This window comes from Periplaneta americana, chromosome 12 (genome assembly GCF_040183065.1).
Source record: "Periplaneta americana isolate PAMFEO1 chromosome 12, P.americana_PAMFEO1_priV1, whole genome shotgun sequence".
Taxonomy (NCBI): Eukaryota; Metazoa; Arthropoda; class Insecta; order Blattodea; family Blattidae; genus Periplaneta; species Periplaneta americana.
The window spans coordinates 158056298-158074902 of NC_091128.1; the positions used below are offsets into that span (position 1 = coordinate 158056298).

General features: G+C 33.3%; 2 protein-coding genes across 4 annotated transcripts in view; both read right to left on the reverse strand.

Moving 5' to 3' along the window:
• LOC138711054 (putative gustatory receptor 28a) overlaps nt 1–860 on the reverse strand; it is a 176117-nt gene extending 175257 nt beyond the window's left edge. The window contains exon 1 of the mRNA XM_069842362.1: nt 738–860. The gene's annotated coding sequence lies outside the window, so the exon portion shown is untranslated. The remainder of the gene's footprint in view (nt 1–737) is intronic.
• Nucleotides 861–2792: 1932 nt separating this feature from the next.
• SPR (Sex peptide receptor) overlaps nt 2793–18605 on the reverse strand; it is a 1638905-nt gene continuing 1623092 nt past the window's right edge. The window contains exons 8-9 of one of the 3 annotated variants that reach the window (XR_011335343.1): nt 15718–17577; nt 2793–3901 (exon numbers count right to left, since the gene is read on the reverse strand). Coding sequence is in view for 2 of the 3 variants with exons in the window: in XM_069842364.1 (XP_069698465.1) it covers nt 16848–17577 (730 nt within the window). In the remaining variant the exon portion in view is untranslated. Of the gene's footprint in view, nt 3902–15180; nt 17578–18605 lie in introns of those variants that run through there. The other 2 variants (XM_069842364.1, XM_069842363.1) reach the window with 2 other exon arrangements.

The following is an 18605-nucleotide window of genomic DNA, read 5'->3' on the forward strand; positions in this document are numbered from 1 at the left end:
TAATAATAATAACAGTTTAGCTAAAACGTGTCTCAAAATACACACAGATGTTTAATTAACAAGACTATACTATAGTTGAGTAAAGAGCTGGTCGTCTTCAGCAAGAAAGCTGTGACAATTGCCAGTGAACATTATTATTATTATTATTATTATTATTATTATTATTATTATTATTATTATTATTATTTTCTTACTCTGTTATCTTTCATCATCTAATTGTTCTTGTATGGTTTTGTATGCTTTGTCTAATGGCAGCCTCTAATTTGAGGAAGCTCAATAAAATAAAATAAAATAAAAATATTATTTATTATTATTATTATTATTATTATTATTATTATTATTATTATTATTATTATAACGAGAGAGAAGAATTAAGTAGAAAATATTAAGACAACGTGAAGGCTCATCAGCCCCAAAAATAGCTCAAGTGTACGAACAACAATGTTCGCATTTCACATTCAGAAAATAAATTCACCTAGAACGTCATTAAACACCTAGAGAATGTTGTGTTCATCTGCTCATGTATCGGAGTACACGAAAAATTACGGTTATAAAATCTTGCACTTAATTAGGTTAAAACAGAACAATTTATGTGAAGTTTTTTCACTATCACCACGGAACATACAGCTTGTAAATAATTATATTTTCATTATCTGAGATAAATACGTTTAATATTCTTAGAGACAGAGACAGAAAGCCACTTCCCACACCACAAAACAGAAACAAAACACACTTACCGGTATTTCAATTTGACTGCATTTACGAAGTCTTTAGCGCACATCGAAGATGCACGATTACAAATGTTTGCTATACATCACCCGTCTCAAAACAAATGACGATACAGCCTGAACAGTCTCGGGATTCTCTCGCGATAAACTGAACTAGCTCAGCTGGAAGTAGGGGAGGGCCTTGATTGTTAGTACAGTAATCGTCATAAGAAATGCATGTATACCTATGCATTTACATGGAAATGATGATACCATATGGATGTAAAGTGCTTAATAAAGTTCGTAAACGCAAAATGACGTATTATTTTCCCTCTATATTAACATCATCCATCAATATTATTGTTTTCGTCTGTGGTTTGTCTATAACTTGTCCACATTATAGAATACAGAGGGATCAGATATTATCTATTGGCTTTTACGTATGAAGTTTAGACCCTCGATTTTAGGTAAAAAGCTATTTTATTCCTCATATAATACATTGAAATAAATTCGTGTAATACACGAAATATACAATATTATGATCGAAATTGGTGGTCCTATAGTAGGCCTACCTAAAAATAGCTACTGTAAAATGATGTTAGAAATTATTTTTTACCTACAGTAGAACCTCCATTATCCGTCGTAATGAAGGGGGTGGGCTGAACGGTTAATCGAAAAAATCGGATAATCCGTACCATAGAAAACTTTCATAAATTAAGTGTTGCATAATGCAGTTTCATGATTTTCTCCGTGGTCATATGTTTTAACATATTACGTAGTGGATCAGAAGTTTTAAGTATAGCAGCTCTGTTGGAAAGAGTGAGTGAAGAAAGAATAATGCTGAAACTGATCAGGAAGAGAAAAAGGAATTGGCTGGGTCACTGACTGAGAAGAAACTGCCTACCTGAAGGATGCACTGGAAGGAATGATGAACGGGAGAAGATTTTTGGGGCAGAAGAAGATATCAAATAATAGACGGCATTAAGATAAATGGATCATATGCGGAGACTAAGAGGAAGGTAGAAAATAGGAAAGACTGGAAAATGCTGGGTTTGCACTGATAGAAAATTATGAATGAATGAACAAACAAACAAACTAATGTATGAATGAATGAATGCCAATGACGGGTTTCCAAGGGTCAAGGAAACTTCCTATGATAGATTTCTGTGGAAAGATAGGAAAAGTATAGGTCTCATGTTATAGATTTAAGTAATTTATGCACTTTATCCTTGTTTTTTTTTTTTATTAAATCCCTCACAGTTGTAACTCTAATCTCGTATTCCGATGTGAGATGAACCACAGTTCCTCTTTTCCAAAACCACTCAATTATATGCACTTCTCTTCGATACTTAGCACAACATGTAGTCTTTTGGAACTTCTGGAAGACGTTTTGCAGAGAAATTAAACAGGTCACTCGGACAGTAGATCATAATGTGTAAGGGCAAAGGTTTGTAATATCACTCTCTATACAAAAAAATACGTGCTAATGTATTGTGCAGTGCTCAATATTTTTTCTGCAACAAAAAAAGGAGAGTATGACACGGATAATCCAACAATCGGTTAATAGGATGACGGATAATCGGGGTTCTACTGTATTTTACTTTTCCTTTACGAAAATGAATACCGATATAATATAAAGTACGTATATAAAAAAAGTTGTGAATTTTCTATAGCACGTGACACTTAAGGTTTTCTTGTCGAAAGAAGTGGAAAAATGATGTAATTTTTAGAGCGAAGATAGTTTGGAATGTAAAGAATTCGTATAGAATATAAGTTGACTTGAAAACATATTAGAAAATAAGTAACAATTGATCGATGTAGATAATCTAGAAGTGATTATTTAATACGTGAAATAGAGAGATAGAACACTTCAAAATATAATGCGAAATGCACATTTCTCTTCACTTACAATGCAAGGCATACAAAGAGCCTAAACTAACCTAACCTGTCACAGATTCGTATATATATTCATTCATAGTGTTCTGGCCAAGGGCACGTCTTTCACTGCAAACCCAGCATTCTCCTATATTTCCTATTTTCTGCCTTCCTCTTTCTCTCCTCATATTTTATTTTTATTTATTTATTTATTTAATAATAACATATACATAAAAACGTTACATTAAAATACCCCGAAAGAGCAAAGCTCGTGTTCGGGGGCAGTTCCGTTACATAGATACACATACTTTGTAGACAAAATACTTAAGAAAAAAGCTCCCATAAAGATTGTAATAAAATTAGTAAATAATAATACTAATAATAACTGAGTGAAAAAAGAGACGATGTTTAGATTGATGGATTAATATTAAATTATTATTAGTAGTATAATTACTGCAGGTCATGTTGACATAGTAACCAAGATAAAATAGAAAAATACACTTAGGATAGAAATAAATTTGTTTTACAATACATGGTACATAATATATATACAGGGAAGTCTGTCATATAAATTTTTTAATTCTGGATCTGAAAATTTCATTGCTTAAAGTAGTCAATTCTGGATGAAATTTTATTATCGAATTATATAGCCGTGGACCATAATTTGTACTGTGTAGTAAAGCAGCAGATGTGAAATATTTAGGTTCAACTAATTTAAGAATTTCATTTCGTCTCGTATTATGAGCATGTGGCTGAGCTACAAATTTCGTTCTATTTTTATGACAGAATTTCATTAAAGAGTATTTATAAATTTGGTCAATTCTAAAATATGATCCATATATCTTAATGGCGTCTATCATCTGATATCTTTCTTCTACCCCGAACTTTTCTCCCGTTCACTATTTCTTCCAGTACTTCCTTTAGTAGGCAGTTTTTTCTCAGCCAGTGACCCAACCAATTCCTTTTTCTCTTTCTGATCAGCTTCAGCATTATTCTTTCTTTACCTGCTCTCTTCATCACAGCTTCATTTCTTATTATGTCTGTCTATATGTATTATTTATTTCTCATTATTTTTATACACAGCTGTCTTGAGAAATGTTAAATCTTTAAAGAAAAACTTACGGTATATAAAATACAACAACAGAGAACAGAACAACGTAAAATATACCGCTTCAATGATTACCTGGTTCAGTTTTTTCCCTCCGAAGTTTTCCCAACATGTAAAGCGAATGTTAGGTTATCCATGGCGAATGCTTGGTCTCATCTCGTCATCTTCAATTACACCGACGCTAAATAACATAGTAGTTGGTGCAGCGTCACTAAATAACAGAATAAAGAAACATAAAATAGAATAAAATAATATATTCCATGTTGAATCTTTCGTACACTACTTTTAACACTTCAATATAAATAGTTGATTAAATGGCGATGTTACTCGTGTTAATTATGTAAGCATGTGTGGCTTACAGTTGTTTCGGTGCTATTCTACACCATCCTCAGATCCTACTAGATCTCAGCGCCATCTCAACTTCGCTGTCTGTTGTGTGGATGCATTCGTGTGATGAAGAGTTGTGTAAAATAGTGTGTGTGTTCTGAAATTGATCTGTGTGTTGAGAATTTGATTAGGGTGTGTTTTAGTGTGTCTGTATATTTCATATATTTCTAGTGTGTTGAGTTTTTGGGTTGTATGTGTAGGATTTCCATGTCTGTATTTATGTTACTGTATGTGTGGTTAGCATTAGTTATGTATTCGCCATATGTAGATGTATTGTGTCCTCTGGTTATTGCTTTAATGTGTTCTTTGTAAAGAGTTTGGAAATGATCTGCCTGTCTGTCCAATGTAGAAACTGTCGCAACTATTGCATGTGAGTTTGTATACGCCTGTCTGGTTGTATTTATTTGTTTGTGTTGTTTGTGTGTTGAGATGTCTTTGTAGTGTGTTTTCTGTTCTGTATGCTATGTTGTATTTCTGTTTTCTGAATGAAGATGCGATCTTATATGTGTTTTTTTTTTTTTCGTATGTTAGTGTGATGTATTTCTTGTGTTCTTGTGTTTGTGTTGTGTTTTGTGTGTTTTTGTGTTTGTTAAGTTTTTGTTTTGTCTTCCTTATGATGTTGTCTATTATGCTTGGATTGTAACCATTTTCTTGTGCTGTGTATTTGATTGTGTTCACTTCTTCATTGTAGTGTTGTTGGCTCATGGGTATGTTGAGTAATCTGTGTACCATTGTCCTGAATGCAGCTTGTTTGTGTTGTGTGGGGTGATTAGATGTGTTGTGTATGTGTGTGGTGGTTGGTTTTCTGTATATATTTGAAGATGTGTTTGTTGTCATCTTTTGTTATGGTGATGTCTAGGAGACACAGAAGACTCTAAGGATGGTGTCAAGTAGCACCGAAACAGCTGTAAGCCGCACATGCTTACATAATTAACACGAGTAAGATCGCCATTTAATCAACTATTTAAAATAATATAAAACAAAAGAATAAAGTAGAATACCAAAATGGAATATAATATAATAGAACATAATAGGATGGATTTAAGAGGAATGACATTAAAAATGACATACATGACATATAATTTATTTTGTATGATATCCTGCATTGGACAAATATACATGTATACATAAAACCTCCTTCATATAATACAGACAAGACAGCATGATTGTGTGTTGTCCATACTATCTTTCTTCCGTTTCTATTGGTATACACATCTGTTTACATGTTGTAAGCGTCAGTTTGTGGGGTTGGAACAACAACAATGATGATGTAATCGCTCTTCTGTCCATCTACAGCATAATGGCGTTGTGATCAGCCAATTAGAGTTCAGATCTTATTGGGGGCTCAGTTCCAGATCTCAACACTCATTGACTGATCATGAACAAAGATATTCATATCCCTACATAATTTGTAAATAAAAATGAGCAACTGCAACAATGGTGACACTGCCCTCTATAAAAGAGGAAACAAATGACTGTCTTTCATGTTGAAATGAGCATCTACGATATAACTTATTAATAATTTATTACGGAAAGATTAAAGCTTTGTGACGTTTCTTTGGAAACCAGAGAGTATAGGCATAACAGGCCTAGTTAATGAATTGTGTCCCATTCAAAGAAAGCCAAATTTTCTTCTGCCCTTAATCACTGAAGAAGATAAATCTGAAAATTGTAGGCCTATCATTTTCGTGGCCATCTTGTATCTACCAATTACCAGTACGTATCAATAAAATTATATTTTTCACTTCTCTTTTAAAGGAAATAAGTTATTTTGTTGCGATCTCATTACATTTGACTTTATTAAGTTTTGTTTATTAAAAAAAGTAATGATTATTCGTGTATATGAGGAGCAAACTTTCGAAACTTGACATGTCCATTTTCAGAAAATACACTTCAGATGTCAAAAAACTTATCTCTGCAGTGAACAAAATATTTTCTGTCGTGAAATATTAAAGACTATTTAATTTTTACTATAGATTCATATAAAGTTACATCATATAATTATTTTCAATTATTACAGACGCATATTTGTAACATTTTCTGAAAATGGACATGACAGGTTTCGAAAGTTTGCTCGTCATATATGACTACAGACAGAAATAGTTTTATCTTATGAAGTGTGGTTTAGTGTATTATGGGATTCCAAAAATGCCCGATACTCAAAACATTCACGAAACTGTTCGAGAAAATAACTTAATAAATGAAGTAGAACCTAATTGATATTTTTATGTCTTCGTAAATTTAAGAAATTATAATTCTTGATTTTCAAATGTTAATGTTTTAATTATATGTAAATTATACCGTTTTATTCACAAAGGACAGAAGACACTTGTACCTGAAACAAGAAAACAGGCTAATCTATAATAATTTAAGAGGAGGTGATGGTGGTGGCGAAGAAGAAGAAGAAGAAGAAGAAAAAGAAGAGGAAGAAATGGACTACAAGAAGGCATCTTGCCTAATTTAAAAGGCCTGACAATCTAAATACGTAAAATGGCAACAATACAATTCCAGTATCTATTTGCGTTGACACTCTAGCTCCATCTCACTTGCCGAATACCTCCAGACGCACAGCATCTGCTGCTGAATTAGCCGTCAAGAAGAAAGTCAATAAATATGCTCATCTTTTAGACAATTATATCTTTGTCCCATTTGCTGTGGAGACCTTCGGTCCTTGGAGTCGTGACGCTAAAGTTTTGGTATCTCAAATCGACCAAATTTTGATCTCCATTACTGGTGATCGCCGTTGCACTACTTATTTGCGTCATCGCTTAAGTATTGCTATTCAACACGAAAATGCAATGAGCGTTTTGGGTACTCTTCCAGAGTCCAGCCCTTTGGACGAACTTTTTCTCCTGTAAAATTTTTTATCTCTATGTAAATGTTTATATTTAGTGTTTATATATGTGTACTTGTAACGGTGAAAATATTGTTAATCAAATAATGTTTTATTTATTTATTTTTTTTCATAAGTGTATATTATTTTTGGGAGTGTTTTTTGTAAGTAATTTTATGAGGTTGTTATTGATATGCTGATAAATTAAACTTGTGATATTCTTACGTGATATTTTGAAAACTAATAATAATAATAATAATAATAATAATGATAATAATAATAAATTAAAACAGAATGTACTACAATAATAAACTTAACTAATAATATATATATATATATATATATATATATATATATATATATATAGGACATCTAAGGGCTGTTTTGAGACACAATTAACTATTAACTGTCATACGAGATTATCTCGTAAATGTTATATTTTATCTAACACTAACGGTATGTAATGCAAAGATTGTATTAACGTTCTCTAGTTACGTACGTGTCTCTTTCGCGCCTATATAAAAGCACAACTGTATTATATATATATATATATATATATATATAAATTAATATATTTATTGCAGCCAAATGGCCATTTAGATTGCATTTAATTTACTTTTGTTTTTGCGTATTCGCTTACTGATTTTGTTCTTTTGGTGCATAATTCAATTATATATATCACAATCCTCGTAATGGATTATAACACTCTTTTCCAAGTACATTGTGACATGTATGTTATGCGACTTCTCTTGTGTATAGGAATGGACTTCACATTGTTGAATTTACTGGATATGACGTAAACATTTCCATGGTAACCGAAGTTGAATGACGTCAGTGTGATTTCCGTTTTACACTGGGCTGCAAAATAATGCCGAGTCGTAGTCGCTATCGATTTGAAATATTATCGTTTTACGAGGACTTCGCTTAGAAATATACACAGAAGGCCTTGCATATAAACTCTATTATTGCTCTGTTATCATTACATCATTCGGCTTGTTCATGTATGTCTTCAATAAACTATAAATTTAAAAAAACACCATGCCTTATACATCAGAAATAGCACGTAAATGTATCGTAGGGGTGTGAGAAGGATGCATTCCTATAATTAGATTCAATTTTCAGTTCTGCATCTGTATTTATAATATAATTTTATATTAATATTTATAATAAAATTGATACTTTTTTATTAATACAATATGAAACGTAACTGGCCGCATATATCGATTGTAACAATGACAACATCCATGGATAATAAGGAAGGCTGTGGAATACCATGCAAACTGCAGTTTCACTATTTTCGTGTAGTATTCTTAATAATGTTTTAAAATAAAAGTATATGGAAAATTTAAAATAAATTTATATTAAATAATAACGTAAAAATGTTATAAAAGTCGTATTTAAATGTTTAAAAAGAATAATCTCAGGAAAATAGTTTTACGATTCGCCATGTTTGCTAAGTCCTCGGAAAACGATATAACGTAATTTCGTATCGGCATTTCTTTTGTAGCCCAGTGTACAAAATTCTTTAATATTTCCTATTAGTACATTGTGTAGTTCGAATTACACATGAAAAAAAAATAAAGAAAAACATCTCTCTTCGTAATATAGGCAATTTTTCTTTTTATCTCTCTTATTTCTTAACTGTTTAGTATTACAAAGCATGCCACTGCATATAAAAAACCCTGACAGCAAATCAAACACTATTATTGACAATTTATATAAATGTAACAAAATTATTTTTCTGGTTTCAATTTTGTGACTGTCTTAGACAACATATCCCATTGCATGGGGCATATCTATTTAGACTCTCGTATTGTGTATATAAAGAAACTTTTTACAGAGTAAATGGAATCAGTGAATATTATGAATTTATTCGTCATTCTAGCCTACAGTCGTGCTGACAACACACCTCTGGTATCCCGTCATGTATCTGTTAAAAAATGATACAAATATCTTCGTTAAACGTATAAAAAATCTCGGCAGATAAATAGATTAATACTGTAACTAATTATTTATTCATCACGCCCAACGAGTAAGATTCTGGTGTTCGTTATAATTTATGGTACAAACGGGCTGCATACGATTATCACTACAGAAGTGAAGTTTTCTCTTTTTGCTTTACGTACTGAATGATGATGTGGAAATGGTTTCAATGATGTAATATCCACGTATATTTGTGGAACATGTATACATCCAAGAAGAACCCATTTTAAGTGAACCTGTTCATGGATTTCCTAAATGAAAAGAAAGAATAACAATTCAGATACTGAGAAAGTGGCGCAAAGGACACAAAACCTTCCCAGGACAATTTGCTTTTGCTGCTTTCATCAACGAAACATTCATTGTGATGGCAGTTAATTTTCCGTGTCGACTTTAAAGTTTCGTACAGGCCTCATATTATTTTAGACGAAATAATACTAATGAGGGTGAATCTGAATCGGTTTCGGGATTTAATGCTGATTACAGAATACGTGGAATTGCCTTAATTTTTTTTTGGGTGAATATAATATTTTATTTGTAAGTATATAAATCCTACAATGCTTTTTAAAGGTAAAATATGGATGAAATAGAATTTTATCAACATTTCTGTTTAATCCAATTGGATTATTTGATCCTGTTTAGTGTAAAAATAGTAATTGTGCCATTACAGCAGCTACAACAATGAATTGTAGGCTATGTATTTTAATAATATATTTCTCGTGTTAAATTTCTGGCTGGAAAATAAATACAGTTATATTACCGGTTGTCCTGTATGGTTGTGAAACTTGGACTCTTACTTTGAGAGAGGAACAGAGATTAAGGGTGTTTGAGAATAAGTTTCTTAGGAAAATATCTGGGGCTTGAGGGATGAAGTTACAGGAGAATGGAGAAAGTTACACAACGCAGAACTACACGCATTGTATTCTTCACCTAACATAATTAGGAACATTAAATCCAGACGTTTGAGATGGGCAGGGCATGTAGCACGTATGGGTGAATCCAAAAATGTATATAGAGTGTTAGTTGGGAGGCCTGAGGGAAAAAGACCTTTGGGGAGGCCGAGACGTAGATGGGAGAATAATATTAAAATGGATTTCAGGGAGAGGGATATGATGATGGAGACTGGATTAATCTTGCTCAGGATAGGGACCAATGGCGGGCTTATGTGAGGGCGGCAATGAACCTTCGGGTTCCTTAAAAGCCATTTGTAAGTAAGTAAGTAAGTAAGTATGAAAGATAAATACATGAAATTAAATTTTTCACAACTGTTAAGGACTTTGTTTTAAAAATGTAATCCCATTAGCCTCTATATATATAAAAAAAAAACGAATCAAAGTCAGGATAGGAGAAGAAATGTCAGAGGGTAGTGTAATAGGGAGATAATTACGTCAAAAATGTCCTTTATTAACTATCCTTTCAATATCTACTTGGAGAATTTAGTTAAGAACTGTTTTCAGAACATGGGAGGGGTGATAGTAAGAGGAAGAAGAATAAAGTGCATAAGATTTGCTGATGATATGGCGTTGTTAGCAGAAGAGGAGATGATACTAAGGGGTATGCTACTGGAGCTAAATGACAGCTGTGAGCAGTATGGAATGAAGATAAATGCAAACAAGGCAAAAAGATGCAAGCAGCCATCGGATGCGTTCGAGTAGGTGGTGAGTGACATAATAATAATAATAATAATAATAATAATAATAATAATAATAATAATAATGTAATTGCTATATCCATAGGATCTAATTGCTATTATGGATAGATCATACTTTTTGCCTGTAGGTAATTTATTATTGAAGTTGAAATACACTGCAAGAAAACATGTCAGTATCTACTAAGCTATTTGTCAGTTTCTTATTGAACTACATAATTATTGTTTGCAACTATGGCATGTAACGGACTGATAGCTATTGGCTTTCTACAGTCGAAATTACGTAACGAGAGAGACGCAATGAAACACGAATGAGGCAACATTTCATAAACAATGGAACATTATCTGACGCTGGTCACATTAATTTCAACAACAATTAATTTTTTCAAAAGGAAAAGGAAACACAAGCAAACATTTTACAAAAATATAGAAACAAATTGATGTACTTAGTTGAGATTCTACTGGAATTATAGAAAACAAAAAAATATACGCAATTGCCAAAGAGGGAAAAGCACAAAAATATCGCAGTTTAGATGAAGTGAGTACATTATTACTTAAAACTTATAGGTTATCATAGTTTAGAAAAATTATTTGGAGGTTGGAATGTATAAAACAAAGGAAATGAATATAACATACATGTCAATGGCGTAAATGAGAAAACGAGTTAAATCTGTTTAAATTAAGTAGCTTTCTTGTACATCAATGTAAGTATCGCTACGTAAATAAAACATATTGGCTGAAGTTGATGAAATAATAACATTCCATAAAGTATATATTTTTATTATAATTGTAATATGTTATGGTTAGTGGTCAGTATACGCTCACATGTATGTAATTCCTATTTCATACGTATTTTACTGTTATTTTTCTGTCCCTAGATCATTAAGAACGATGAATATTATTCAAGTTTGTTGTATTCAAAGAGATGCATTATAGGGGCCAATCTCCTTATTGGTTGAATGGTATGAATGTTACTATCGATATGTATTGTTGTTACAATCGATATAAAATGTTGCCAATTTCTAAATTAACAGTCAGTTTTATATTGCTGACTTGTACTTGAAAACGGAAATAACGCAGTAAGTAGTAAAATTTATTTTTCCTGGACCAAAAATATAATACAAACTGACTAAAATCACATCTAGTAACAAACTATTTAAATTCTTCTTATTTAATTTTTAATTTGGTAGCATTTAATGCTTATCGAATAGGCTATCGAATACTAAAAACGATAATCGAACTATTACATCCGCTGACCTCTTTTTGCGTATAATATGTGATGGGTGAGCCGTAATGCATCTGTTTCGTTGTATTTCTTAAAAGAATGTTTATGTGCCGTGCTAATTTTCATTTGTTTTTATTTACGTAAACAATGATGCACAATAGAGCCGACACAACAGATTATTATCGTACATAATCCACGCCATATTCACATTGGTTTGAAATGAATTTATTACTAAAGAATGTATTCAAAGCTAATTTAGAAACACGTTAAACGAATTATCCTTGTACCAGAAACGGATACTTCCTGGACCAAATGACCGCATTTTAATTATTTTAATGTAATAGCAAATTAAAAAAATATATATATTAAAATAATTACCCTTGCACCGAAATGGACGTTCCCCTGGGTAAAATGACTGCACTTTAATGATATGACATTACTGGATTTCTTCTTCTGGGGACATCTATAAGAACTCGTTTTTGGGACTTTGTTAACCACAAGAGAGACAGAGTAAGGGAAGCATCAACTGCTCCTTGGACGATCAGTTTCTTCCAAGATGGTTTATAGTATTTTTTCTCCTGAAATTATTTTATAATGCATTTTGTAGAGGAAATATTTAATTGTTTTACTGTTATTTAGAACTTTCTTCTTCTATTAAACGTAACTAAGAATCAACTTACTACATTTCGTGATTACAAAGTATAAATACTGATCTTTAATTTTCATTATTTAATAGTAAGAAAAGTTTCTTTATCTATTTAGGAAATTCGATTTTATAATGTTGTACCGAATGTAAAAGTGTTGTTATTCAATTCTGCATAGTTATGGAGACAAGGGTCCCGCACCTTTGTTAAACTACTCTGTATATATGTAATCAGAATTGTCCACGAAGTTGTCCCACATTAAATAATTCATTTTGAGTAGAAAAGTTTATTAACATGAGCCTGATTCCCAATAATGACTAGAGAGAGAATATCATCGAAATGATAGCCGTCCAAATCTTGTATTTAAAATATCGGCATCCTAATCAATTCAAATGAACAAAAAAGAAAATGTAAATTAATGTTAAAAAATACATAATGAAATTGTAAAAAAGAATATTCTAAGATGTGGTGGCTATCAAAACGATAAAAATTTATTGAAAATAAATAATATACATTGAATATTATAAAGATGAATAGAGATGGTGATTGATGATGTTCAGTGAAGATTTTAAAATGGTTGAATCTTAAGAAAAAGGAAACAAAAATGACAAAAAAATACATAGGGCCTACTATAAGAAATATGTGGAAAAAAAAAGATAGCATTGAGTTCTTAAAATACAAGGCGTTGGAAGCCTCTTTTCTTGACATTAAAACGTTATTTTTGCATACTATAGTGTGAAAAAGAACTTTTATTTTAGTCTATTTCACAGGAACACAAAAAATAATTTTATGAATAACATATTTACATCTAGCAAGATATCTATGCGGTTCCTGTGCATAACGATGTTTACAACAGATCTTCAATTGTTTACTTTAGGCATATATTTTTTGAGCATCTGGCCGCACAGATCAATCGCGAAGGCCAAGCCACGTTTGACAACGCTATTTAGACGGAAACAATTGAAGGTGCACATTATGATTAGAGTCTTTTGTTGCTATGTAGAACAGCGAATAGGGATTATAAAGAATGGACACTGAGCTAATTTGCCTGTGTTTTGTTTCTCTGTGCGCCAGCGGCTAGTTCCACTTTCAAGCGCTAGAGGTAGTGTAATCGAGCATACGCTAAGATAATAATTGAGAATAGAATTAAGGCACAGGATCCAAACATCGCCTACCTTATTGCATAATCCAGTAACGCTTTGCTTCAAATAAATTCAAGTTAACAGCTTTTCCTTATTTCTCAGTGGCAACTAGTTGTAATAATATTTTATATTTCAGATATCATAAATTATATTATAAAATAATATAAGACATTATAAAATTAAGATCGAATTCGTTTAATATTTGTATATAATATAATATAGGTATATGGTTTTACTTCTCGTAAGAGTTTTGTTTTTCCATTTTCACTGCTATCAAATCATTACATATTTTAGTTGTTGTTGGGGTCAACGTCTCAACTCTCATTATAAAGGAACTCTAGAGTCTAGACATTACAGTTAATGAAGGATTTATTATTTTATGGATCCAATTTATTTTCTTTGAGTATATAATGTACCTAGATGTATTAATTGTATGTGTTATATTTCCGCTGTGTCGACTGCTAGCTGGTGTGATGTCAGCGCCAACTCTAGGGAGAAGGCAGAATCTGACGCTCTAGCTGGCTTGAAGGTCATTGAAATCAGTCCAGCTACATCAAAGGTACCGAGGCGAAGTGTCCATTCTTTATAATCCCTATTCACTGTGTAGAATATGGGTAGCTGAGATGTGATCGTTTGTTCTTGTATTATGTGGTGGAACATAACGGTAACAAAGATTAATATTGCTTCCGTCAGTAAACAGAAATTTTAATTATAAAATATAATTGGAAATGGAGATAATTGAATATCCCACATATAACGAGTAAAATCACTTCCAAGGCTACCACAAAAATATAAAAGACTCTGATTTAAGTGATGATAAAAGTATAAGACGTCAAAAAATATTGGACTGGACAAACCCACTAATTTCTTCACTAGGAAATTACAAACATAAAAGGCCTAAGAGCGTACTCCACCCTCTAGCTTGGAACGACAACGTACAAGACGAATACCAACTTGAACACTAAATAACCACTTGACTCTACACACAGACAAGGCTATTAATGCACTAATAATGTTATTTCTCTGTTTCAGGGTCATCACGTTATTGGCAGCATAGATGCATTGTTCTAATTGTTAACACTTTTTTATGGACCTTAAATGTATTTGTATATTGAATAATGATTAAATCAAAACCTCCCACCTGAACATATTCCGACCACACTATAGCCAATTGGCTTGTCGTCAGCACGACATCTCATCCTGCTCTAGGTTTTTCCGTGGTTTCCCTTGAGCAATAAGACAAATGTCGGGATGAGCCCTAAAAGAAATGGGCCACGGACCACTTCCGTTCCCCCACTCTTTCTCTTCTACTATCACAAAGAACTTGCTAATTTCTTAGATACGAACCCTGAATTATGATAATAGGGGAACATAAATATATTGTAAGTTCACAGGGCTAACGGCTTCGAAGCTGGGTACCTGGTTCTAATGAAGTGCACTGGTAGCAATCTAAAACATGGGGGCATGAGATAGTTACTCTGCCTGCCATTAAAAATTCACTTCACTAAATCCCCAAGGTAAAAAAAAAAAAAAGACTGGACATTGATGAAGGCAGTAAGCGATGCCTAATATACAAATGATGATGATGATGATGATGATGATGATGATAATAATAATAATAATAATAATAATAATAATAAAAAGTTCACGAAATAAATTGTCCAACGAATAAAATTTATAAAATAAATTCAATAGATTATTACATGGATATAAATATTTTTTTTAAGATCAAAACATATTCGATTGAAAATTGTCTCCACTGCTAGTAATGGGTAGATTAAAAAAGTATATCCACATGATGCATTGGTAAACATATTAATTTTTGTCCTTAATTATTTTGTTACTTTGATAGTATCTATCAATTTCAAGTTACTTAAAAAAATAAACAAGTTTCTTCTTTAGTGAAAAGTCTTAAATGTAAGGCGGCAAAATGATTTCCACAAGGCCACGAATTAAACTGACAAAAGAAGAAAATTCGTAAAAAAAAATTAAATCTATGAATTACTTTAATTTATGTATCAATAAATTTACTAAAATTTTCTGCTTTTTCAATAGATCTTCACTGGCAAATGGCCTTAAGTTTTGTGCTGAAACCATTTTGTTCATTAGTCTATGATTTTTATTTTAGAATACTTTCATACTCTCATGAAAAATTTCAAATTACTTACATAAATACCTACGGAGTATATCTCCTTTCATTAAGACAGAAGAGAAAAGGCAAATTCTGTGGGACCTTTCAGAAAGATCTGATGCTCTTCGTGATGCGATTTGCTCCATAGAGAATTAAAAAACGAAGTAGTTAGTATAGCCTGGAACAGTGCGTAGTATTCAAGACTTCGTTTTATGTAGGATAATGACCACGTCATTTTTTGTATGTTTGAGAGTTAGATATGTCACCATTTGCTGCTCTGTTACACTTTCAGCTGGTTAAATAAGATCAGATTAAGTTCCTATCGCGAAAAGAGAAACAAAAGAAATATCACAGACAGATGACGATCACATGCATTTCTGACACAGATCACACAGATAGTTTCCCTCCCGTGTGCAATGCACAGGGAAATTTATCGAGAGGAATCTTATTGTAGAAATGTTTGTTGATATTTTTCCACGGGTCCAACACACCACATTATCACCACAAGCATTTTGTACCCAAAATTGGAAGTCAGTGCTCGCAACATTTGTGGACCAATAAAATACAGATTTTATATTCATTATTATTATTATTATTATTATTATTTTTTTTTTTAGAATTTCCATGTTCGTCGTTGATTACGTTACAATAAATTATACGTTCACAGAAAAAAAATATCATTCGTAACTGTCACTTTTCAATATTAAAATCAATTGTCGTTGGGCATTATTTCACTTCAAAAATAGTTTTAGTTCCATTTGACTGCCACAAAGGGTTTTGCCGTTCTGTTTTTTTTTTTTTAGTTTTAATTCTGGTTTAGAACACTGTACAAAGCTTCATAATGAAGATTTTGAGTTGTGTTTGTAGTTATACGTAATAACAGCACCACTTTTTTTTTAAAAATACGATTTGAACGCAGTTCACTGATATGGAGTCATTTCTTGGGGGGTGGGGTGTGGAAAGGGTTAATATCTAGTAGTGAAAAGCATTTTTTGTGTTTTGTTCATTTTCCACTGCAAGATGAGTACAATACAAATAAAGATTAAAAAAAATCACAAAGTTGCAGTTTATCCCAAATAAAAGCGAACAGTGTGTTCTCTTTTAGCACCAAGTGAAATGTACACAGAACGAAGCTTGACGGGAACACGGAGCAGAGTCTGGGAAGCATTAAAGCACCGTCTCGTTCGTGCACGTTCTGGGTCCGTTGACGAGGGAGTACCTGGAACTCCCGCCGTTCGTACGAGCCGCCACTGTGCCGCGCACGAAGAGCTCCTTGAAAGTCTCTCTGAACTGCCTGGACATGCCGCAGTAGATGGCGAAGTTGATGGGGTAGCTGACGATGATGAAGAAGTTGGTGAAGAGGATGAGCACGTTGGCGATGGAGTAGTCCAGGATCTCGGTGATGCTGCTGGAGATGATGTGGAGCACGGTGACGACGGCGAGCGGGATCTCCACGAGCAGGAACACGGTCACCACCACGATGAGCATGAGCGTGGTGCAGTTGGAGTCCCTGAGGCGCTTGCACTCGTTCTTGCGGTTCTCCTTGAAGAGCTTCTCGCGCTTGAGCTGGGCCTCGCGCATGGCCCTGAACAGCAGCACGTTCAGCACCACCAGCGACACGCACGGCACGGCGTGCACGAACACCACGCGGAAGCAGAAGTAGAAGGTGAAGTACAGGTCCAGGCCGATGTAGTCCACCCAGGCGGCCCAGGACGGCCGGCACACCGCCACCACCTCGTCGTCCTGCCACGGCACCTCCACGGAGTCGTACACGCGATCCACGAAGCGCGTGGACTGGTGCAGCGTGGCCAGCAGCGCGATCAGTCCCACGCACTTGAGCACGCGCGGCATCGTGCACCACGTGCGTGCCACGGGCGCGTGACACACGTAGATGTACCTGCAACACGGCACCAACGGCTGTACTTTGCTGTTTCCAATGCGGCGTCACTGGTAACAGTCTTCTGATTTACAACCAGTGCATACACAGTATAAATGCAATTATTACCCTATTCACTTACAGATAGCTCATATAAATTGAGGGAAAGAAGACAGAGGACGGACACTGGAAAGTTTTCTTTTCTCAATCGTACTATCAGGGACTGGAATGCTTTACCTGCAGACTTACCAAAGGCTTTACCAACAACCAAAAACGTATTTAAAAATAGGCTTAAGGACTTTACTAATAGACGGTAATTATACACAGTATGTAAAGGATGTAAATGATATTTTGTTATTGAAGTGTTGTATCAGTGAAGAATTATGTTGTATCAGTGAAGAATTATGTTGTGTCAGTGAAGTTTGTTGTGTCAGTGAAACGTGTTCCTGCCAGGGAAGCTTTATAGTTTATAGTGGCAGTGCAAAGTATTTGAACAGTGAAATGTTTTTGAAGTGTTAGTGAAATCAGGATAGAATCAGTGAAATGTGTCGTAGTTCCAGTGCAGTGAGTGAGTTGACAGCGAAATGAGGGTAATGTGGAAAGGTACTTGTGCAGATATGAACATATCATACTCGTGGGTTTTAGTTCGAACTTAGATTTAAGATACAAATTAGATTTATTTCAAATGTTATGTTAAGTGATCGTGCTTCATTTAATTTAGGATATTCCCTGTTATTATTATTATTATTATTATTATTATTATTATTATTATTATTATTATTATAAATTATTGTTAGTATTGATTATTTGTATTAATTATTGGTATTATTAACTCTATTTTTAATTAATAAATTTATTATTGTCATTATTGAGTGTAATTAGTTACCACTGCCACCTGGTATATACCCATTGCAGTGTGAATACATACATACATACATACATACATACATACATAACACATCAGGCTCCACTGCAGCACATACTACCAGCTTACATTCATCACCGCTAGGGGAGCTGAATACTGACAGTGTTGCTACTCATGTTCGAAT